This window comes from Mangifera indica, chromosome 12 (assembly GCF_011075055.1).
Source record: "Mangifera indica cultivar Alphonso chromosome 12, CATAS_Mindica_2.1, whole genome shotgun sequence".
Classification (NCBI taxonomy): domain Eukaryota; kingdom Viridiplantae; phylum Streptophyta; class Magnoliopsida; order Sapindales; family Anacardiaceae; genus Mangifera; species Mangifera indica.
In genome coordinates this window covers 10,870,701-10,894,705 of record NC_058148.1, presented here as the reverse complement: position 1 = coordinate 10,894,705, position 24,005 = coordinate 10,870,701, and the positions used below count along the sequence as shown (strand labels likewise).

The window sequence follows — 24,005 nt, the reverse complement described above, 5'->3', positions numbered from 1 at the left end:
ACTTAAGATATTTTATTTTTGAAAAATAGTTTCAATTTATCAATTGCATGTCTTTTAGTTGAAATAGAAAAATAAATAATACGCCGAATGATTATTCCCCATCTAATTTTTATTGATTAATTATTGAAATTTTAAATAATTATTTATTTATTAAATTTTATTAATATTATTAAAAATAAAATTATTATTTATTAAAATATTTTTAAAAACTAAAAATTTATAATTTGTTTACCCTCAAATTAAAAAACTAACAAATTCTCTCAATTCAAAGTTTAAAAAATTTACATTTCCACTTACAATTTTTTCAATACATTATCTATGCTCAGAGACAATGGCAACGATATTACTCTCTTTCTCTCTTGGTTTCTTTGTCAATTTCATTTTGTTTTCAACTAACCTCGACCAACAAATGTTGAAGATGAAGACATTTATTTTTCTCCCAATAAAGATAAGATTCATTTTTGTTATAAACGAAAATAATAATATATCGTCTTTGTCTATGATAAAAACATTTTATATTTGTTAGATCACATCTTCGTTGGTTGATTTTCTTAGTAGTGATAATTGAAAATAAAGTTTGAACTGAGAAAAAACTTGGGAGGGAGAGAGAACATCGTCGTCACTATCTCCAATAGTCAATAGTGGTAACTAAAAAAATCTTAAGGGCAAATATTAATTTGTCAAACCTTGTGTAAGAAAAATTTCTTAAATTTTTAAATTTAGGAGGGAAAATTGATAAAAAAAATTTAAATATTTTAATAAATAATAACTTTATTCTTAACAATAATATTGAAATTTAACAAACAAATAATTATTTAAATTTTTGATAACTAATATATAAAAAATTAGGTTTACATCAAACCTAGGTAAAAAATAGTCATTTGGCCTAAATAATACTAACAAATAAACTTAAAAAAGGTCAACAAATCTATGAAATAAAAATCTTAATCTAACTTTTGCGATGGGAAAATATTTTTTCAAATTATTAATATTTCAATATCTGAAAACATATTTAAAATTGGTTTTCAAAATTAGAATATACAAAAATTTAGAGAACCAGTTTTTTTTTAAGATTTCTAAATTTAGTAGTTTTTAAAATTTTTTTGATAAACATATTTATAAATAATATATATGTTCACCGAGGAGAAATATTTTAATACTAAACCTCGGTGGAATAACTAGAACGCTCTCAACAACACAAAAGGAAACGATGGAACCCCAAAAGTTCTGTAAATTTCATAAAAACCCTTTATTGAATTACTAAGGCAAAAAGACTTGTTCCTGCCCAAGCTTAAGTGTAAGCTTCAATTTACTCTCTAATTTTAAAAAATTTAAAACCTCACTTATAAATAAAATTCTATTAAAATTCTCAGTTAAAATTTAGGATAAAATTATCATTTAATAAAAAAATTTAAAAATTAAAATTTTATCATATTTTTCCCTCTTCAATTAAAAAATATAATTATTTTATCTCATCTAAAATTTAAAAAATAGTTATTCTTTCTTTAAAGTTCTATTTTTTCCATTGTATTCTCCAATGACGGGAGTTAGCCTTCCCAACCATCTTCCATTGGTGCCTGAAGAAGAAAGAAGGTCAATAAATCCATATATTTCATTGACGATATGTCGTCATCTACATATCTTAGTGGTCGAATAAAAGAATGAAGGTCATACGACAATCTTCCACAGATCTTATCATCCCATCACATGACTAAACGTCTCCCCAAAGTTGTTCGACTGCCTCCTATCATCATCCAAGCATGACGAAGTGAGATGTTGACTGAGGCGAGCATAAGAAGAATGAATCGAATGATGGTTAGTCTTCCTATCTAAGGGAATACTTTATTGTCTTCCAATCTTTAAAGGGGAGAGATAAAAAACTTGGGAAAAATAGTTATTTTTTAAACTTTTAAAATTATGATAAATTTTTAATTTTTTGATATTTTAAGCTAAATGACATTTTCATCTTTAATTGTAACTATAACATAGAGGTAGGATTAGGTTTTTGAAAGTTACCAGGTAGCAAAAAATATCACCAAACCTTGGGCGGGAATCAGTTTTTTGGCCAATTGCTAATAACGAAGAGTGGCGCCTGACCGAAACCCAATAAGACTATTTACTCTTCTTAATTTCCTCCATTACCATCCTCTTCCTCGCTGCATTTCATTCCCTAACAATGGCCAAGGAGTTCTCCGTCCCACCGGTGATCTTTCCCTCTGGTGGCAATCCCTCCACCACCACTCGCGTCCCCACGGCGCCGTTTCAACCCAACCGCCCCGCCGCCAGCTCCGCCATCCCCTTCATGTCTTTCGACATTGGAACTTCTGCCCCGGCCTACACTGGCTCCATCTCCACGTCATCATCTTCTGGACCCACTTCCTTTGAGGACGAAGAACCCCTCCTCGACGAACTCGGCATCCACCCGGATCAAATCTGGAAAAAAACCAGATCAATCCTGAACCCTTTCCGGGTCAACCCGAATGTTCACAAAGATTCGGATCTTTCTGGACCGATTGTTCTTTACCTAGCTTTTGGACTCTTTCAACTCCTCGCTGGCAAGCTCCAATTTGGAGTGATTCTCGGCTGGATCGTCGTGTCGTCGATCTTTTTGTACGTGGTTTTTAATATGTTAGCGGGTCGGAGCGGGAATCTGGATCTGCACACTTGTACCAGCGTAGTTGGCTACTGTATGTTGCCGGTCGTGATGTTGGCGGCGGTGTCGTTGTTCTTGCCTCAGGGCGCAGTGGTTCGGTTCGCCGTGGCGGGGTTTTTCGTGTTGTGGGCGATGAGAGTTTCGACGAATTTGATGGTTTCGCTTGCTGATGGAGGCGAGGAGCATCGTGGATTGATTGCGTATGCTTGTTTCTTGATCTATTGTTTGTTTTCGCTTCTTGTTATATTTTGAAAGAAATCTAAAGTGTGGGTGGTTTTTATAGATGTATATGAAGGTTTGGATTAATTTTTTTTTTTTTTTATGGTTCTTGAAGAGAAATGAGATGATTGACTTTTTTTACGGTTTTTGTTATAACAATATTTTGTATTTTGATTGAACTGTTTTTTGCTTTCTAAGTTGAAATTGGGCTTTATATATATATATATATATATATATACAGAGTTTTAAGGAGCATAAATGAAGTTAGTGCAAGGGTTTTTTGAGCTTTAGCTATTCCTCTTTTACCATGGCGTCCAAACAGAACTAAATGGCTCATTTGTTGTACCTGTTGAGTTCCCTGCTTACATTACAATAGTGCATGACAAGCTTGACACGCCTAATGGTGCTTATGAACTTAAATGTATTTTGGATCTGTTTCTTGAGCTGTGTCCGTGCGTCGTTTCTTAGTCGGGCTGATAAAAGTTCTTGACACATTTGACACCCTCAGTGGTGCTTGATGAACTTTAATGTATTTTGAGATTGGTCTGTTGGGCCATGTTGATTCTTAGTTGGGATGATAAAGGTTTTTGAATCTTGTTGATTGTTGAAAGGGCCTCTTGAAATGGGTTTTTTACAATGATTTCGGTGAATTTAAAACTAGAGGGTTTAGTAGTTTGTAGAAAGTTTAAGTAAAATGGGATGTGAATGGCTTTATATTTGTTAAAGAATCCTTGAGAAATAGATAGATAATCTTAGTTCAAGGGATTTTGGAAAGATAGTGATTGATGCTCATTTGCATTTTGGCTCAAGTGTTCTTGTTTTTTTAGCTTTAATTACCTCAAGAAAATATAGAGCTTTTAGGTTCAGTTACTTGTGAGAGGTTTGATTTAAGACTGGGTGATTTGAAGTTGTACCGGGTATGAAGTCAAGAAATATTATCCTTGGATTTTTTTGTTATGAGTGGATGGTTCACACTTTCTGTTTCCCTTTGCCAACCCTAAAATTTGTTCTCTGTTCATTTGTATTGTTGTCTATAATCTTGAAAGCCATCAAAACCGTTTAACGCCATCATCATTTAAAGCATAATTTTTTTGGGAGTTCATTTTTTCAATTTAAGTTTTAAGACTGGCATTTGGAATTCATTCATGTTCTTTTCTGGATCATGGTGAGTGAGACTTCGTTTTGCTATTCTGTTTAAACATAGCTTTAAAGACACTGGTAAAGGCATTCGTTGGCTGTGATGTTGTGCTATTTTGTTTTTCAATAGATATTGGTGAATTTGGTGATGCAGACTGCAATATTTTGTCTTTTTTTGGTTCTCAGATTGACCATTTTCATATATAAACAAAGTATTTATAGGTTTTCATTGCTGCCTGTAATCTTAAAAGCCATTAAAACCATTTAGAATGGACACCCTAAATAGTATCAAACTCGGAGTATGAAACATATTGGAGACTACCATAATCCTCTGTAATTGCTTTTCTCCGTGGTGAGCGGAGGACATCATATATAAACTTGTGTCTTTCTAACTTAGAAATTAGCTTTACATAGAGAAGCCTGCGACACCAAGTAGATTCATAATGTCTTTTACCTATTGGTAGCTAGTCTGCCTCTGAAATCTGGTTAAGGAAAGATTTTTTGGTGTGTTTTTATTTTATAACAAAATTGGTGTCAAAATTGTGGCCTTTGAATGATAGCTAACATTTGAATTGATGGAGAAAGTTAAATAACAAAAGCCTTGAAATCGTATCTGTATTTGCAGATTATTATGGAATAAACGTCCTTGTCTCGCACTAAAACACCATAAAACCAAAGTCAGTTACATCTTTCTTTCATATCTTGTGATCTTGTTTATCAGTTTTAACAAGTTTGCCTTGACCCCTTAAAATCATATGCTGACTGGCTGGTGCCTGCCTCTATGAATTTTTGACATTACCTCTGTATCTCACACTAATGAAACCACTACAAAACCTTATTATGCCAAACCAAAATTACATTTTCGAGATTCTCTCTCTTTTCACTGCAACATTTATACCAGAACCCCTTTCTTCTCATGTTCCTCGCTATCTCTCATAAATACAAACACTACAATGCCAACCTATCTCAACTTGAACAAAATCCAAACCTATATCAAGTATACATATATTTGAGAGAAGTACTTTGTATGCAAGTGTGTGGCTATTTGATATTCAAGTGGATGTTCTATAAGCGAAATGGATGTGCTAGATTTTATATGACAAAATCTTATAGGAATAAAGCAACCGTATCCTTTGTGTCGAACAAGAAGAAAGCTATTTAGGGTTAAGTAATTGTCCTTACGCCACAATTAAAATGGTAAAATATTGGTGTGGTTGATGTTGTTTCAAATCTTATTTACCCAACCTCTTATATTATCCGGGTTTTGAAGAGAATTTAGTCCCTAAGTTTAATTATCCAAAAGCATTCTTTATATAAAAACATTTTAATACAACTTGTAAACTTTAACTTTGCCATATCTCAACAATTATAAAAGTAATATCTACTCAACATATCCCAAAACTATTTTTGAATCTACAGCAATCCCAAACTGATCCTAAATGCGACAACAATCAAAGCTAACATTACCATAACAAATAAAGCCATGATTTAGTAAAATTTACTGTACCCTAAACAATCAATAGATAAGATCCAGATTAATAAGCAACTATGAAAAAGCAGCTTTATTCATTAAGTAGACCCTGAAAGGGATACTTGAATATCCTACAACTGCAAAACTACTACACTGTTTACAATGAAAAATTACTTGTGTCACAATCAGCAAAACATCTTGAAGGTAACATCTTAATATGCACAAGAAGCATCGTCATCATTTTTTCTTACTAAAGTATCAAGTAACACAATGTATTCCAAATGACTTAATTCTGAAGTTGGGACTTGTAGATGTCATGTCCCGAGGTGGCTGCAGTTAATGGGCATAACCTAATAGAGAATGAGTAAGGTACAGCAGGAATGAGATACTGATCATGGACACACGGCGTCCAGCTATCATCTCCTCCGAGACCCATATGTTTGTGGTCAAGATGCACCTATAATACCATCACCATGGAGTGCAAATCGGTTACAGTGGTACCAAAATTGAGATACATGCATGTAAATATGACAACAGAAAAACAAATACAGAAAATTATTTGTAAGTCAACAACATCCCCGATAATTAACCCCAAGGAGTACCACGAGTGGCTAAGGTTGCATTTGAATTCAGTTGAGAAGCTAGACATTCTCTATTGTTTCAAATTTGTACGTATACCTTCCAAAGAATAGCGCCAGAGTTTCCCTTAGTAAAAAATGAAAAAATAGAAGGCTGCTCGATACCCAATCACTTAAAAAAAATATCTATGGACACTGAATATTTTCTTTGGAAGGAGAAAGAAACACACTGTAATAAATTACCTCGATGAAATCTCCTTTTATGAGATCCTCACTGTGTGTTGCACGGTCAAGCTCCATGGTCGTGTAGAAACTTGCATTCATCTGCATGGGGGATGAGCTGCCATATATTGAAGCATAAATTCCGAAACCCTTCTTGTTCTGGAAAGTTGCCCATCTTACATCTGCTCTACCTCCACATTCTCCAGGAACAATATAAGGTACATGCAAGTCACCCACTTTCTGCTCATATACTCCAATATGTGCTGCAGCTTTTCTGTCGGGATAGCATTCAAAGGGTCCTCTTCCATACCATTTAATATTTTCCATTGACTTTTCTAAGTGGAATTCAACTCCAACCCGTGGCAATGGTGGAAGATCAGCATTGGGTTTAACATTGCATTCCATAATGACATCCCCAGAACCATATATTGTATAAACCAATTCAGTTTCAAATAAAGCATTTGAGTTTTCCAGTTCAGAGGAGGAACCCTCACCCTTCGGTACACCAATGTAAACCACTGCTATCTTCACAAGATGATCTGTAACACTCTGTGTGGAACAGCTCTTTGTGTGAAAAAGGAGGCTATCAATATGAGCAGCTTTCCACCTGGAGTTGTAACTACTTTCATCTCCCCCTTTGTCGTTATCTGTAGGTGCTCTCCAGAAGCATGGAAATATACCTTTGTGCATCACAGGAACTCCCTTAACCTGCCATTTAAAACATGTTTTACTTGCAGTTCCTAATATAGTCAAGTACATGACAGATAATAATTTGGGCACAACAACAAAGATGCACGAAACAAGCTCTAGACAATTATAGCTGTCATTTTAACATCTTTAAATGTTCCAGAAAGTTGAAAGGCAAAGGGAAAAAAAAAAGAGCAATGTCAAAAGTATGTAGAATTTTGGTTCATTTATTCTCCTAAACGGTTCAGAGAAAAGAAAAATGTGGAATAAAGAGGGACATTAATTAAAATTGTTTTCACAATAACGTTATTCCTTAAAAATATCAAATTAAACACTATTAAGAACGAATATCTAAAGAAGTTTTTGTAGTTTCTCTTGATATTTTATAACCATATGTATATACACTTTTGAGTACACAATAAATACACAGATGATATATTATCATATCATTAGGTGATTTTAAATTAAGCATAAAGTAACACCAATCATATGATAACATATCATCTGTGTATTCAATTGTATACTCAATAATGTGTACATATAGTATTGCTCATCTCATAAATGCCTTTCTCTACTGCTATTTGAAAGCACACTAAAAATATTATTGAGAAACTTTTCATCTGCAATAACGAGCAAAGCATCCTAACTTCATAAAATTGTTGTCACACGCAAGCAACCATAAAGCAGCATCAGTTGTTCTATCAGAAAACAAAATCCATGAACCTGTTGTTAAAATGAAGACAATTATGTAGCATATGTTTTCAAACATGTACCTGAAAAGGAGTATCATTTGTCAGAAAATTCAAAATTTCCATTTATATCTTAGAAATTCTGCTGGCGTCCAAAATGCATCATTACACAGTGAATAACATTTAAAAGAGATCAAATTCATTTCTATGAAAGGTGGCCAATTTTACATGACCAGTTTTAAAGACTACCTTCCAGCTTTCAACAGCCCCAGTCCGAATGTTGAATTTTATCTCCCAATCATTCTGGTGGCTGACCTGAATAGAGTCCCCAATAGTTTCATGGCAAATGACAGCACCTCCAGTTTTCATGACCTGGAAACCAACATCACTGGTCAAGCATACAACCATATCACCAACATGTAAAAAGGAAGAAAAATTACATGAGAAGTAGTTTCTCTTTTGGAAGGCAATTGGACTTGTGTAGAAGAAATGACATGGCCAGCTTCAACCCAGCGTGTAGAGTCCAAAAGTTTACCAGTTATTGTCAAAAAAATTTCATCTGCAGAACATGAAGACCATTGAGAATACCATGGACTCGACTTCAATTCTATATCGTAACTGCTCTGGGGTTGTATCACAGGAAGAGATAGAATTCCAGATCCAAGCATACAGCCATCCCCATGAACAACCCAGGTGAACTCTAATCGTTCCGTCGTTTCAAAAAAATTAGTGTTGGTTATCTGGAAAGTAAGATTTCACCAGTAAGTAAAAATCAGATTAAATTACAAGTAAATGTAAATCCAATGAAAAAAAGTGAATACCTTGACCACACTTTCTCTGATGGAGATCTTGATTGCTTGATAGAGACACTTAACTTCTGAAAAATCATAATAAGGACAATGAGTTTTGATGAAAGCTAATAGTTGGAATAGGCATTCATCCCAAAAGGACTTTAAATTACATTCCTACATACATTTTACACAACATAAAAATGATGTTACCCTGTAATGCAGGATGAGGAGTTCGATCTGGCCATACTAAGCCATTCAAACAGAAATTCAAATCATTAGGTGTATCCCCAAAATCACCTCCATATGCCCAATGTTTATGACCATCAGCGCTCTCTTTCAATAATCCCTATATGAAAATTGTAAAATGCAAAATATTAATCTCCGGACAATATCATCCTCTGATTTGCCCAGTTTGTAATTGCGGGTCTAGGTGGCTGCGGCCCCCCGGGGATTACCACAAAGATTCTCCAGGTTAACCAAAAAAAAAACAAAAGAGAAAACTAAAAAGGAGAAAGGAAGACAGAAAGCGAGAGAAAATGATGAGAAACAGAACTGAGTCTGGGAAAAAAATTATAATATAGTTTCAAGAAAAATAGCTCAAATATAACAGAGAATTAGGTTCTAAATTCTTTGACCACAAAACAGAGCACAAACATTTGACAATTAAAAAGAAATATATTTGAATGATATTTATTCAGAAAGAAGTAAGCAATTTCATTAATTAGGTTAAGGTGCTGAAAATTTAACTAGAAAAGGAACAATCTAGTTGAGTTATAGTATGCTGAAAAACAGGCTTTAATGTGAACCTCATATGACAGGAAGAAAATTGAATAAACTGAAGTACAGATAATATCTTGCACTTAAATTAAGCTTTGATATTTGTTGTTTAAACTTCTTAAGGTTTCCACTGATTCTATCTAACCATTCACGCATCATTTAAACAGAAAAGGAAGACAAACATGTCCCGAGGAAAAAGGACAGAGCTTCATCCATGTTTAATGATCAACTTATTCAAGAATTAAACCTGTTATTTTTGGGAAAAAATTGAAGCATACCATTACCCAAGGGCAAGACAACAAAGTTGTTCTAATTTAGAAAGGTTGCATATTTGAAGAGGAGAAACCAAAGAGGGTTTAACATGAAAAGAGTGCAAAAGCTTCCTTTCTGAGAAAAATGTAAAGCTTGCCAGGTCACAATTAAAGGGGAAAAAAGATATTCTTAGACGTACAAAATATTTCATAACTGTTCATTGGAGCTGCCACTGAGGAAAAAGTCTATAAAGAAGTGGAGGGAAAACTTCTTTATTATTGCAAGGCAATGCATTCTAGATTATTGCAAATGTTCTATTTAAAATTTGCATGAATATTGGATTAAATATTGCACAAGCTCCATTTTTGGCAAGATATTAATCGTTGACTGCACTTGGACTGAAAGATTATGTACCTGATCGACCCACTCCCAGATAAATCCTCCTTGGAGACCAAATGTATTATCAATTGCTTCCCAATATTCATGAAGATTTCCATTGCTGTTTCCCATTGCATGTGAATACCTATCATTGGAGAATTCATAAGAAACCTAAGAAAACAAAAGTAAAGAACGACAAAAAAGCCAGTTTTCTCGTTATTAGCTATCTAAAAATAGAAAAGCAATAAACAGCAATGAAGTAGCATACTCGCATAATATCAAAGGACGTGTTTCGGCAGGGTCTTTTGCAATCTTCACTATGTCCCAGACTCGCATATACATTGGGCACACAATATCAGTAGATGAAGTTCTGGATCCACCTCCTTCATAGTGTATTAGCCGTGAGGGATCCTTTCCCCGAATCCAGCCTATACAAAATCCATTATATAATAACATTCAGTTTGTCTCATTATCTATGAAAAGAGGAAATAGATATAAACAAGGTGAAGGAAGGGAAGGGGGAAAATTTTCTTTCTTTGTTTTCAGTGAAAGAGAAAACTGAGAAAGCATTCATAATCTTATTAAGATCAAGAACTGTCTACAGAATATATTGCACTAGAGAATTTTCTGTTCACAATTTTCGCCTATCTTGGCAACTAGAAGAGAATTTTATTAAGTTTTCTCTCATTAGTCTTCCATTCTGACATCCACTTCTCAAGTTTGAACCAAAAAAAAAGAGAGGAAGCAAAGCAATAAATTCCTATCTCCCTCTTGACTAGTCATGACTAGAGAACAAATGAAAGAGTGATAATTTATCATCAATTCCAAGAATTCAGCACAAACATATCGACTCAAATTGCGAGATATAAAATTTAATCATAACCAGCATTTTGAGAAGACAAACAATCTATCTGCCATAGAGCTTACAGCAACATATCTAAAATTTGATAGACAATATGAAATCTTATTACAGTGCTAGTTCAAATTAGATAACAAAATTGCACATTTTTTATTCAATCAGTACAGTGCATGCTTTTATCATTCCCAAATTTCACCTTCAATTCAAGCAAAAAATTCAGATATGCTGAAATTGTATTACTGTGTCAGTTCAAATTAGGCAACAAAATTGCACAATTCTTATTTAATCAGTACAGTGTATGATTTTATCTTTTCCCAAATCTCACCTTCAATTCAAGAAAGATATGTATGGCAAATGGCAGACACTTTTGATTTCAAAATATGTAAAATTGAAAATGCAATAATTAAACGTGAAAAACAGAAAGTTCCCTGCAAGTACAGACAAAGGTTGTGTAGGACACATTTTAGAAATAAATTCATTTTATCTAAGAACCAGTTCACTAGAAGAAATTTTGTCAAACTAGGCTTTAAGTAAAGAAGAACAAATGCATATTGCAGATAAGTTGATAAAGCATCAAGAAGTTGGTTCCAAAAACCCCCACGCACACTGATAGGACCTATGGTGTACAAGAAGATATATAAGTAATCTTCTGCCCTTGCCCTTATATTTCTTCTTGTACACCCTAGGTCCAATCACACACAGAATAAATAAAAAGAGAGAGCAGAATCAAGTACCAGCTGAAGCAGAATGATTAGGACCATATCCAGCTTCATTTCCCAAGGACCAGCAAATAATGGATGCATGATTTTTGTCTCTCTCTACCATGCCTATCACACGATCCATCATAGCAGTAGCCCAACTTGGTTCTGCAGCAGGATGCTTCAGATGTCTCGAGAAATAGAAGCCATGTGTCTCAATATTCGCTTCATCTATCATATACACACCAAATAAATCACACAACTCGTACCAACGGGGATGTTGGGGATAGTGGCTGTTTCTTACAGCATTTATATTGTTTTGCTTCATCAGAACCAAATCCTGTCAGCAGAAAAGTCAGAACATCCTGACAATATAGTAAATAAAACCTTTTGGCAGGAGCAACTTTGAAATTGAGTCTAATATTTGAGGTGAGCAAAAAGGAACAAATAGAACCTTAATCATGCATGACTCCAAGTTTGTCTTGCCCAGACGTGGATGATGTTCATGCCTATTAACACCTCTGATTACAACAGGATGGCCGTTAACAAGTAATTGTTTGGGAGCTTTTGATACTTGTCGGATGCCAACAAGGCTTGATTCACAATCCACTACAACGCCAGATGCATCTTTGAGGATGACAACAAGAGCGTACAAATTCGGCTGTTCATAAATGCAAATTGAAAATAGATAAGATACTGAATGCAAAAGATAGGTGCAGGAAAACATTGTGATAGAAAGTCAACTTTGCTAAGCAAGGATGAAACAACGCAGTTCAAAACACTCTATGGAACTGAACCAAACCTAATTATGATCACAATTCCTTAGGAAAGCTAACGGAGCAAGAAATAACAAAGAAAAGAGTTTTACAGAAAAGTTCTTGAATCTCATAATGCAGCCTTTGAACCGTCCAGGAAATAAAACCTTCTATTGCACATTAAATTTTCATTTGTCCATCGAAAAATAAATGAATAGACTATGTCTCATATCAAAGAAACAAAATGGGCAAAAAAAAAGAAAAATAAGATAGCTAAACTTAAAAAGGTGTTCAAAGCAATGGCCTAAGGAGAGACTAGACCTCATTGCAATCATTTAGATGTGTTCATACATTGCATGATATTTTATATTCTTTCTTTGTGGACATGTGTAACACTGTCATATACAGATGAGGTTTTCATACATAATTAAAGGCATTGTGTAATTCATGCATTACTATCTCAACTTTTCAAGCTCATGGAATTACAAACTATAAAGCCAAATGATATTAAATTGAATATATTTTTCATGCTCCTCAAACTAAACCTAATGTTATTTTATATTTTGTTAACAAACCAACTGAGATGCCTCCACAGATCTCTTATACTAGATTAAAGTTCATTGTTTCAGGGAAGCCATACAATTACAAACAAACAGTACAACATATGAAACCATACAACCATGTCCCCCACCATATTCTCTTATTCAGCATATTAAAATCAGTTATATCAGTTATGTGAAGCATATTGCTTGGTTCTTGGTATTTAAATTATAAAAGTAACTTACATTGCAGATAACATAGGTTATGACAATGAAATGCGGTTCACCCTTTTCAACTACGAGTTCATATCATGCAAAAATTTGTTACTGGTGCTTGAAAAGTGTTAGGATCCTAAGTGTAAGGTATGGGACTTGGATCCCACATTGGAAAGGATAGACAACTAGTGTGGGATTTATATGGTCTTAGGTTCTCTCATCTCAATAGCTAGCTTTTGAGGTATGGTTCTCCTAAGGTTCATATCATTTGGTATCAGAGCTATCACTATATCTCCCAGTTGCAATCGTGCGGCGCAGGTGGTGACACCGACATTGCAGTGTTCGCCGGGGGCTAGCAGAGAGCTAGTGCACAGTCAGCCCGCGTAGGCGTCGGGGCTGTGGAGCATGGTGGTATGTTAGGGTCCTAAGTGCAAGGTATGAGATTTAGATCCCACATTGGAAAACATGGGCAACTAGTGTAGGGTTTATATGACAGTAGACTCTCCCATCTCAATAGCTAGCTTTTGAGGTGTGGTTCTCCTAAGGTTCGTATCATTTTGTTAAGAACCCAACTCTTATTCAACTAAAACACAAAAAACATAATAAACTAAAACTATTTCATTAACCAAAACATTATAATGATAAACCGAACAATTCGAAGAGTTCGGGGCCTCCCATTTTCCGGTCGTTCAAGGCGTCGGAGACCTCCCACAATCAGCCAAGGATGGCTACCCTCAAATAAAACCTAATATATTTTCTTCCTTCCCTCTTTTGAAACCCAAAATATATATTTATAATAGAAATTGACCGTTGAATTGAGGACAAGTGTCCCAATCCTAACATTTCCCTCCCCTTCAAAACCATCTTGTTCTCAAGATGGTAATTTATAAAATGATTTTTTTTTAATTTTCCTTTTCTGATATTTTTTATTTTTTAATTTTATTATTATTATTATTACTATTATTTTTTAATCTACCTACCCCCTCTCTCTCTGCTACTTTTTTTTTTTTTTTTTCAAACGGCGCCATATCTTTTCTTTTTCTCTTCCCAAAAAAGCTTTTGCCTTCTTTTTTTGCTTTCCCAGCAAGTCACAACCACAGTTCTCTTTCTCCTTTTCCAACAAACCAACCACCACTGCCCTCCACCTTTTTTTTTTTTTAATTTTTTTCTCTCTCCTTTATCTTTCCTTCTCCTTGTCTTTTTCTCTTCTTCTTTCTTCTTTGTGTTTTCTCCTTTCTGCCTTCTGTAATTTTTTTTTTAGACTTTGCCAACATTTCGTTTTCATCTCCTTCTTCTGTTTTCATTTTCTTCTTGGCACTTTTCCAACATGTAGCCACCGACTCATTTATCCCTGTGATGATTCTTTCTCAAGTCAGCCTCTTCCGTGAACATTTTCCGACCATCATCTATCTTTCTCGCTGGATCGAATGCTCTAATACCATTTTGTTAGGAACCAAACTCTTATTCAACCAAAACACAAAATTAAAACACAAAAAACATAATAAACTAAAACTATTTCATTAACCAAAACATTACAATGATAAACCGAACAATTCGAAGAGTTCGGGGACTCCCATTTTCCGGCCGTTCGAGGCGTCAGAGACCTTCCGCAATCAGCCAAGGATGGCTGCCCTCAAACAAAACCCTAATATATTTTCTTCCTTCCCTCTTTTGAAACCCAAAACATATATTTATAATATAAATTGACCGTTGGATTGAGGACAAGTGTCCCAATCCTAACAAAAAGAAACCTTATTTATATGATACTAAAAACAACAAGATGTCATAATAGACCATGAGTAAATTATCCTTAACACACCAGATCAACAGTTAAGTTGAAAAGATATAAATGCCTGAAATTCCTGTCATTTGTGACATTACCATTTTTAATAGAGGAAAAGGTTATGAAAGTTGTATTGATTATATAGCCTAACAGCAAAGACTAGAAAACAAAAAATATAGAGAAACGTAGCTAGTATAATCAACACAGTTAGTTTGTCACTGACAACTAAGCAATATTTATCTCAACACCATCAATTACCTTGTTGTGCTTCATCTTTTTAATTAGGAAGCCATAATTCCCTTTTTTCTTCATCTATAGACTTAATGTTATCCTTTGTTTCATAAAGAAGTTTAGGTATTCACTGCTAAGTACTCCCCATGTCCCACCCACCCCCGCAAATCAAAAGATAGATAAAAAGAAAGGGAAAAATTATATACCACTTAATGTGTTCATGATAACTATAAATTTGAAATGGTATATGAAAAGTTGGCTTTCTTACTTGCTCTGCAGACCAAAGCCTAGGCATTTCAAGTTTTCCCTCAAGCACAAAACCAGGAAAGTCTACACTTGCACCAATTGAGGGTCTGAGCTTTATATTAGCCACATTAGAGGAAAGTAGATCACCAATTCCATTGTGGTTGTACCAGCTCCTGGTGTCATATAATGCTGCTTCTATGACAAAGTTGTCAAGGACCCTACCTTTAGATGCTTCTTGAGTGGTATCTATTTTCACTTCAACCTGGATTAGTGCACAAAAGAAAACCATAACCTTGAGTATAGCAGCTAATTATAATAAATGCTGAATAAATAATTCAAGTGGTTCAAGTTAGGATGTTGCTTACACCATTTGTCAATTATGTATAATAACTATAAGGAAAAACAAAAAGGATGGACATGATAAACATAAATTAAATGTAAACATAGCAAAATCAACCTAGCTTCTTGTCAATAGTGATAAAGTATCCACAGAAAATAAAAGAAATTGACTTTTTACTTGAAATTGATGGAAGGTGATATGAACTTCAGAAGAACCACAACCTAAAAGCTAGTTGTTAAGACTAGAGAATGCGAAGCCATATAAGTCTCACACTAAATGCTCATACTTTCCGATGCGAGATCCAAGTCTCATACCTTGTTCTTGGAATCGTAATAGAAAGTCAATTTTGTTCATTGAATATCTTCTTATTATAGGATGGTCTTGATTCTCTTTTATTGTATATTTCCTTTTTCTATTTCACTTCCTTGTTTGTAGTATATTTCCTAGTTTGTGTTGATTCTTACTAGTTTTAGATCCTGGCTTGTTTGTATAAATCCCTTCATTGTTAAATAAAAAATGTGTGACAAAATTTATTCAAAACAAAGAAACTCAGTGTTTCAAAAACAAAATACCAGGCATGAACCTGAGCTACATATACATAATTACTGTAACTTTAACCTCATTATATCCAATTAAAAGACCATAGAGTGACTACATTAGACATGGTAATTTGATTGTTGGCATTGCATTTATGGATGTAAGCTTTAACATAAATCCTAATGGCTACATCCCATAAGTTCCTATTTGAAATCTTAGTTGAAAGCTTCTGATAATCATGACAAAATGACTTCATGAACAGCTCAAAAAGGCTTGAAAAGCAGGTCTTGGCGGTACCTTGACAAAAGTGACTCAGAAAGTCAAGCAATTGTCCCACACAATTTCACGATATAAGTCCCTCTACCATTATGTCTTCTAATGGTTCATACTAACTAATTATGAATGCTTAGATCTGATTTACTTAAAATTTTCTCTAGGAGCCACATCGGTGAACCTAGCCCCACATTTTTTGAGTTATGAAGAATTTGTTACCATTTTCAAAGGAGGGAAACTGTGCTATATCACATCAAATAAAGATATTTTATTCTGGTTCCAAAGACATTCCTCGGTTTTCCTCTTTGTTTTGCAGCAATCCTGATTAGATCAATTTTAGCTCTAGCCTACTTACTTCTCACCAATATACATATATATATATTTCAGTAAGATTCCTTTGAAGTATTCAATTACGTAAGTAACCAAAGCTATAAACTCATTTGCAACTTAAGCAGAGAAATAGACATGATAGGAAATGAAATAACCATATAAATAGTTGAGCATCAGAAAGTAAAAAACTATGTCACCATTTGATACAGAAAATAGTCAAGCATAATTAGAACATGTACAATAATTCTCATCCAATAGAACCTGACTACTGTCAAACTTAAAACAAGTGCAAAGTCGCTGATCCATCATACCAAAAAAGAAAAAAAAAATTCTCTTCAAACAAGTTCTTTTACCAGAATTTCTGCAGAAGAAAAATCCTCAGCCAGATTTGATTTAAAGATGTAGTCGGCAATGAATACCTGCATTACCCATATAGTATTAATTTATTTGATCACAGAAAAAAGAAAATTTGCAAAACACACAGTTCCAAGACCCACTAGAATATTCAATATACGTAGACATAAATGAGGTCAGGACTCTCTCAAACTCCCCAGAATCCATTTTCACTTGTTGGATTTTCCTTTGGCAATGAAAAATCTTATGGAGGCTACTATTTTGGCTCTTCAATTAAAAAAAAAAGGCGAAGGACCTTGTAGAGCAAGTAGACTAACACCTGCTATAATAAAAAAACAGTGCACCTAATATTATTTGGCTTCTGTTTCTGATTTATGGATTTTAGCTCAGTATTTAGCTAGTGCCTTACTCGAAAATTTCCACTCAATCCTTCTATCATATTTCTCAATCTACAACAACTTAGTAAAAATATATATTAAAAGGGAAGATCAACTGTAATGACAGTGGTTCTTAACCCACTTAAGGGAAACAATGCTTCAACTTCAAGCTTAGGCTAGAGGGGAGACTCCAAATTACAAGCTTAGGTTATGTTACCATGTCAACCATTTGCTTAAGCATTTAATGCTTAGTGGCTATATCAACTACTTGTTTGGGAGTTTGTGCATGATAATCATATGTGATAGTCGTGAGTGAGAAGATGAGAATGGATAGAGTTTTCTGGTGAAAAGGAGGGAACTTTCTAACCCCTTCACTTTTTCATTCATAACTTTCATATTTACAGGCTGAATTCTCCATACAAGAAGGGCAATCCAAACCGAAATTTCAGACAACCAGCCGCCTAAATCAATTGCAGCTGTATAAGCTACAGAAGACTACTCTCCTAGGACACAACTAGAACACCTACACTCTATCGTCACAGCCTACAACAACCAACAAGATGCCTAATTGCCTATGTGTGTGTTTGTGCATGAGGAATGATGCATTTCACTTCGTACATTAGAGGAGTCAATGCAAAGTTACTTAGTCTTGATATAAGTTATGTCAAGATCATGCTTAATCACCATTGGATTCAACTTACTGAACTGATATAATATTTTATAGATGAATCCAAAGTTATGTAAGTATGGACTTGACAAAATGTCAAGATGTCCTAATTATTATATATATATTGAAGATTCAGAGATCTTTATTAATCTTTAGAGTTGGAATTGGTAATAAGAAGATTAGAGAAAGTAACAAAATTGGGAAAAATCTAGAAAAATAGGAGAATTTCTATTGAATGAATTAATATCTTTTTGACTAGAGCATTCCTCCTAACATATAGTCCTTTAGGATAATGAGGGAAAACCTTGAAAAAGATAGTTATATATGCTAATCCCAATGTCAACTTTTTTACACTTTTCTTACCAAGTAGACCTTTTTCTCCAAACAGACAATTCCCTTCTCCCTTGGGGTTTTATTAGAGCTCGTGTGTATGTAAAGACGAGAGGGAGGAGAAAGGCTAATGCAATTGAGCAAGCTGTGAAGATGATAGCCAATGATGTCAACACAGGTAGAGCTGAAAAGTTGATAGATGGCACCGATAATGTTAATACAGGTGGACATGCTGAGAAATCAATAGATGGCAGCATTGCAGAGACAACACAAGTTGCAGAGCATCAGCAAGAAATTAGGAGTATGCAGAAAAAAGAGGGAACCATGGATGCATTGTATGCTGAGTTGGCATATCAAGATTGGAAGGGCAGCAGTGAGGAGCAAAGGAAGAAAGAGGACCTGGAGAGCATAGAGGCAGCAGAGAAGTCATTTGAAGAAGAAAGGGTCTAAGGAGAGAACCAGCCTCTCGAAAGCTGGAAGATGAGTCTAAACATCTCCTCAAGGGATTTCAGTTAGCAGTTGTATTCCAAGTTGCGTGTCCTTTGGTTATGAATATTGGAGGAGCAATGTTTAAGTGCAAATTGTCTGTTTCTACTTTTATAATACACCTTATACAGATAGCTTGTTGTTTCATTGTCATGGTAATATACATTGATAATCTGCTAAAAATACAAATATCCCTACGAACTTCATCTGCAATTTGCCAACTCTTTCAATTTCAGGCTGTCAAGACTAGATAAATTGGTCGAACCAGCTCCTGCATTCTCCAGGTACCTATCAGGTCTCCTCTTAGACTTTACTTGAATAACCCTATCTTTTAATAAGTTTACCTAAGGGAACCCACTTTAGCATCAAATGCAAATTATATTTGTTGGAAATCATGATTAGAATTTGTGTGGAAAGAATTTGTGATTGTGTAGGAAGAATCAGTGATTTTAGAAAAAGAATCACTGTTCAATTAATTGTAATTATTTTTCCCTTTATGTAATTATTTGATTTCTTTTTTAAGGATCATATGTCCTATTTTTTTTCCCTTCGTATCTATAAGTTGTCAACCTAGATAGTGTTGTCTAGTGTTGAGTGAACTAAATGAAGTTCCACAGCACGATGGTGCCCAACAAGAGCAACATAGTAATAGGTTTTAATTAGAAAATATCAGTGCTAATTAGCAGGGAAGCAGAGTAACAAACCCGTGGCTTAGCTAAAAGAAGCACATCACGATGAATACCAGATAACCACCAATGATCTTGATCTTCAAGGTAAGAACCATCACTCCATCTAAAAACTTGAACTGCTAGAACATTCTGCTTTTCTGAACCACATGGATAACAGTTGTCTGAGATTTCAAACTCTGCAGGTAGTCTACTATCCTGACTGACCTAGCACAATAATAAGTCCATTAATTCCCATAACATGTTTATTATTAGCAAAGATACCTGGGCATGCATACACTACCCAGCAGTATACCACAATGATCTACATGTACATTATTTGGACTCAGCAATTTATTTTTTATACCAAAACAAATAAGGGTCAACTAGCAAATCTTCTATGTCAGCTACTTTTTGAGTGATTTAACAAGAAAGGAAAAAAAGGATCTTCAAAGATAGATGTGAAGAAGCCATAATTATACTTTAGGACAAAATTCCTTTACTTTCTTCACATTTGACTGTCAGTATCTGAAGTTTTCCAAGATTCTTCTTTCTTCTTCATTCACTTGGATTGCAAAGCAGTTTTGAATTAATGGCTCAGTAGGGGCATTGGTCAACATTTGTTGAGTTATCATAGTTTTTTAGGTTGGCTATTTTGAGTGTATATAGTTTTGTGATCTTTCAAATGGATGATCAACTTTTGTGAACATCTTGTTCAATCATTTGTAATTACTTCAATCATTCAATGATATTTATAAGTTTCTTCTCAAAAAAAAAAAAAAAAGAGTCTCAACTAGCAAATCTGTGATAAACAACCTTCATATTGACTCTTTATACTATAAATTATTTAGACTGTATTTCTTTTTCTCAACTGGCTCTCCAGCTGTGATCACCTCTCAAATAAATTTAAGTGTATCAAAGAAACTTTAGTAGAAAAGTGTATTTGATCAAACAGAAATTGACATAACTCTATAATTACAACTTTTGGATTTCAATTATATAGAAAACAATTGAACAACTCCAATATGAACCACATGAGTAGACGTGACTCATTAAAATGATATATGAACTCTAGCTCAATGATGGTTTAAGACTTTATATCATGTTGTTACTTAAGGTATTAAACATTATTATTATTTCTAGTGTCAAATGCAAGGTTATTGATCCATCACACTCTATCCATTAATGAAAGGTTCCGTTAAATAAGTTTTTTTCCTCTACTTATAGGAAACAGCATAAATTGCATAATTGCACCAAGTTTACATCACCAACTTTTCATGAATAGATATTTTATCTACATAAACTACATATACAAACTAACAATACAGCTCACGTTCAGTATGACGGCAAAACTATCACTAGCAAAATTATAGATCGTTGAAAAGAAGAAACCGGCCTCCTATTAGTACATTAATTACAATAATTCCAAAAAATTTCCTTGAAAACATGCAAAAAGTACCTATATCCCACGGGAACGCCATTGATCCATGCAAAAAATGCCGAGTCAACAGCTTCAAAGTGCAAAAATATTCTACGGCCTGCTTAAATAACAAATTATCAAAAATCCACAATTTGTGAAATGTATGCCATGTATGAATTAGTGAGGGGAGTTTGTAGTATTTGTTTGCCAGTGTGTATGCGTGAAGAAGAGAGAGAAGATAGGTGACCTAGCATGTTCATGTAAAGACTGGAAATAAACAAATTCAACTTTGAATTGCCATACAAACATATCTTCCAAGTATGGAACATCAAAAAAATACTTCATGGAAAAATTGAATTCTCTTTTCATTGGAAACTGGATCAATTTCCCAAAAAAAAAATCCCAAAATTGCCCCTTCTATCAAAATTTTCAAATAACCCTATGGAGTCACAAGCGCTGCATGCCTTAGTTCATGTGAAGAACATTTGGCTAATGCCAATTTGCACTTGGGAAAATAAATTTTACCCTTCACAATATACCATATGAATATCCCTGTCAGAATGTTAGATTCCATTGTTATATTATAGCATTAAACCTTTTGCAGATTAGAACCTTGGACTAAAGCATGTAAACTAAAAAAAAAAAAAAGAAAACAGAATGTTTTTGTATCTAAGCACCAAATTCCTCTCCTACTCTTTCGCAATCCATTTTAAAAATCAAAGAGTGCTAACCAAAAAAAAGTTCAGACAGTGACTATGCACTTGTCAATTAGTGCTACCTGGTAGAGACAGTTCTATCAGAAGGAACTTATTTAAGGAATATAACACATTAAGTAAAAAAACTGATTTTATTTTTTCAAGAAGAGATAATCCAGGATTAGAACCAAGTGATATCTGGGTATGTTCCCATGAAAAGTACTGAGGGCAAGTTTTTCACAAATGAAGTAGTTAAGAGTTTATTGAGAGTACACCTTATAAGCAGAAAGGATGAGAACTGCCAAACTAATATCAAATATTTAATAATCATTGAAACACAGATTAAGCAAAAGAAAAAAATAAATAAAGGATCAAGAAGCATCAGAGCACATGAAAAAAGTCACCACCACATTTAAATAAATAATACCTTGCCATTCTTTAGGAATGTGAAAGTAAGTCCGATAGCAGCCAGTAGGATTATCTGCAGAAGTATGGGGTGGATCAAGCAGAAATGGATATACAACATTTGTATAAATTGGGCGATCAAATCCATGCATCTGCCAGTTGGAAGGAACTGCTCCAATTATGGGAAGAAATAAACATATGAGAAATTTTGGAAGCAATTATAATTATTAGACATGAAAATATTTTAGAACATGCAATTACTATAATACCATGTACAAGCATGTCAGATTTTATTGAAATTGAAAATTGGAAAGGGAAAACAAAGAAAGTAGAAGGCATAAAATGCTTACCAGGTAATTTGTCCCACTCAGAATCCTCAAATGCACTGTCATAAAATTTAACAGGTACACTGGTGGGATTAGGAGCCAAGAAAAATTTCCAAAAACCAGACAAAGACTTGACAAAAGGCAAGCCTTGCACCCAAAACCCAGCACAGTCAAGAGCTCCTTGAACAGCTTTGTCATCCCAAACAGCAGTTTTGGACAGAGAAAGATCCACTTTATTGCGTTCATACCAGTATCTAAGAGAACCTATAGATAAACAAAATGTCAAATTTCAAACAACGAAGAGATAGACACCTATAGATGTGAAGAATAATTTAACTGAATACCGCATTTTATACACCATATCAGAATTTATTTTCAACCCCATTCACATGTTACAGTTAAGTTCAAAACTTAAAGAGAGATTAAGCAGGAAAAATTATTTTCCAAAAAGGATAAGGTTACCAGTATTTGTGCAAGAGACAGGTGTATGAAATAAAAAGGTTGAAATTGAGCTGAATATTGCAACATATATTTCAAAGACTAACTAAATTTGATCCCATTTGACTGATCACGCAGTTTAACTAAACTCAACCACAACAATTAGGAGTAAAGCCTCAAAATACATCAGGTAGTTTTTTTAACAGTACCAATACTAAAAGAATAAAAAAATCACAACCTTGGAAACTACAACACTAGCACTACAACCACCAGTCGAACTCAAAGTAACAAGCATGAAAGAACCCAAGTTCTAGTAAAGAGAAATAAGGAAAAAGGACAATTATCAATCCTTGAACCAAAACCGCCAGATGTGGTTAATAAAACCTCTAATCCCGCTATCAATACCGGGATTTCTATCACTAGCGTTATCCACGAATCGAAATACACTCAAAACCCCATTTCCTAAACTTAAAAACAAACAAACAAACAAAAAGAGATGAAGAAGGGAAAGACGGTTGACCTTCAACAGAATCATGGCAACGTAAAGTAACATGAGGATCTCTCTTGTTCCACTTGATGAAGGACTGATCTTCCCAAACTTTATATCCATTTGGGCCTTCTAAGGCAAACGCAGGTTGCCACACCAAAGAAGCCATTACCACGCAGAAGTAACACTTGGTTGCATAAGCAGATAAGAGAAACGTGTGAAAGGATTGTTAAACCTGTGAAGTAGACACTGATTCTGGGACCCGGGTTTCAATCATGAGCTTGGTTTCATTTATGTATGTCAAGGGGAACGTGGAGAAGGCTAATTTTTCATTATCCCGTAATTTATTAATTGCATTACCTTATAAAATGAGTAAATAACTTTTTTCAATCAAAGTTTTTATTTCTCTTTTTCATTTTTGTTTAGAATAAGTAGGAATAAAATGTTAATTTAACTTATTATTATTATTTTTTATTAATATAATTTGATTAAACATTGAGTGAAAAAAGCCAAAGGATTATTTCCCACCCAAAGTATACTGATTTCTCAAATTTTTCCCGTTAACTTTGAAATTCTCGTTTACTCACTCATAGACAATTAAAATTAACGGTTTTAAAGATAAAATCGTTATTTTATCTATAATATTAAAAATAAGCTTAAATTTGATTTTATTTTCTCCCATAAACCCTAAAAC

At 34.1% G+C, this 24,005-nt stretch overlaps 2 protein-coding genes across 2 annotated transcripts; one reads left to right on the top strand and one right to left on the bottom strand.

Annotated features, from left to right (window-relative positions):
• Positions 1–2,056: 2,056 nt before the first annotated feature.
• On the top strand, positions 2,057–3,051 carry LOC123193049 (protein YIPF5 homolog). The gene has a single exon (XM_044605821.1). The coding sequence runs from the start codon at positions 2,177–2,179 to the stop codon at positions 2,903–2,905; it is 729 nt and encodes a 242-aa protein (XP_044461756.1). The 5' UTR covers positions 2,057–2,176; the 3' UTR covers positions 2,906–3,051.
• Positions 3,052–5,544: 2,493 nt separating this feature from the next.
• LOC123193048 (beta-galactosidase) lies at positions 5,545–23,621 on the bottom strand. Its single transcript, XM_044605820.1, has 17 exons — positions 23,345–23,621; positions 22,411–22,650; positions 22,083–22,229; positions 21,000–21,078; positions 19,580–19,763; positions 17,015–17,080; positions 15,204–15,443; positions 11,866–12,072; positions 11,448–11,751; positions 10,123–10,282; positions 9,891–9,999; positions 8,658–8,793; positions 8,478–8,533; positions 8,097–8,396; positions 7,906–8,028; positions 6,302–6,988; positions 5,545–5,937 (listed from the first exon to the last, which is right to left on the bottom strand). Exons 1-17 carry the CDS (start codon positions 23,478–23,480, stop codon positions 5,767–5,769), a joined length of 3,345 nt encoding a protein of 1,114 aa, XP_044461755.1. The 5' UTR covers positions 23,481–23,621; the 3' UTR covers positions 5,545–5,766.
• Positions 23,622–24,005: the final 384 nt, after the last annotated feature.

Coding starts and splice junctions, on each gene's coding strand:
- LOC123193049 (XM_044605821.1), top strand. CDS start 2,177: ATGGCCAAGGAGTTCTCCGTCCCACCGGTGATCTTTCCCTCTGGTGGC.
- LOC123193048 (XM_044605820.1), bottom strand. CDS start 23,480: ATGGCTTCTTTGGTGTGGCAACCTGCGTTTGCCTTAGAAGGCCCAAAT. Junction 12,073..15,203: donor GGCTTTGGTCTGCAGAGCAA/GTAAGAAAGCCA, acceptor ATTTATGAACAG/CCGAATTTGTACGCTCTTGT. Junction 5,938..6,301: donor TAAAAGGAGATTTCATCGAG/GTAATTTATTAC, acceptor ATGGTATTATAG/GTGCATCTTGACCACAAACA.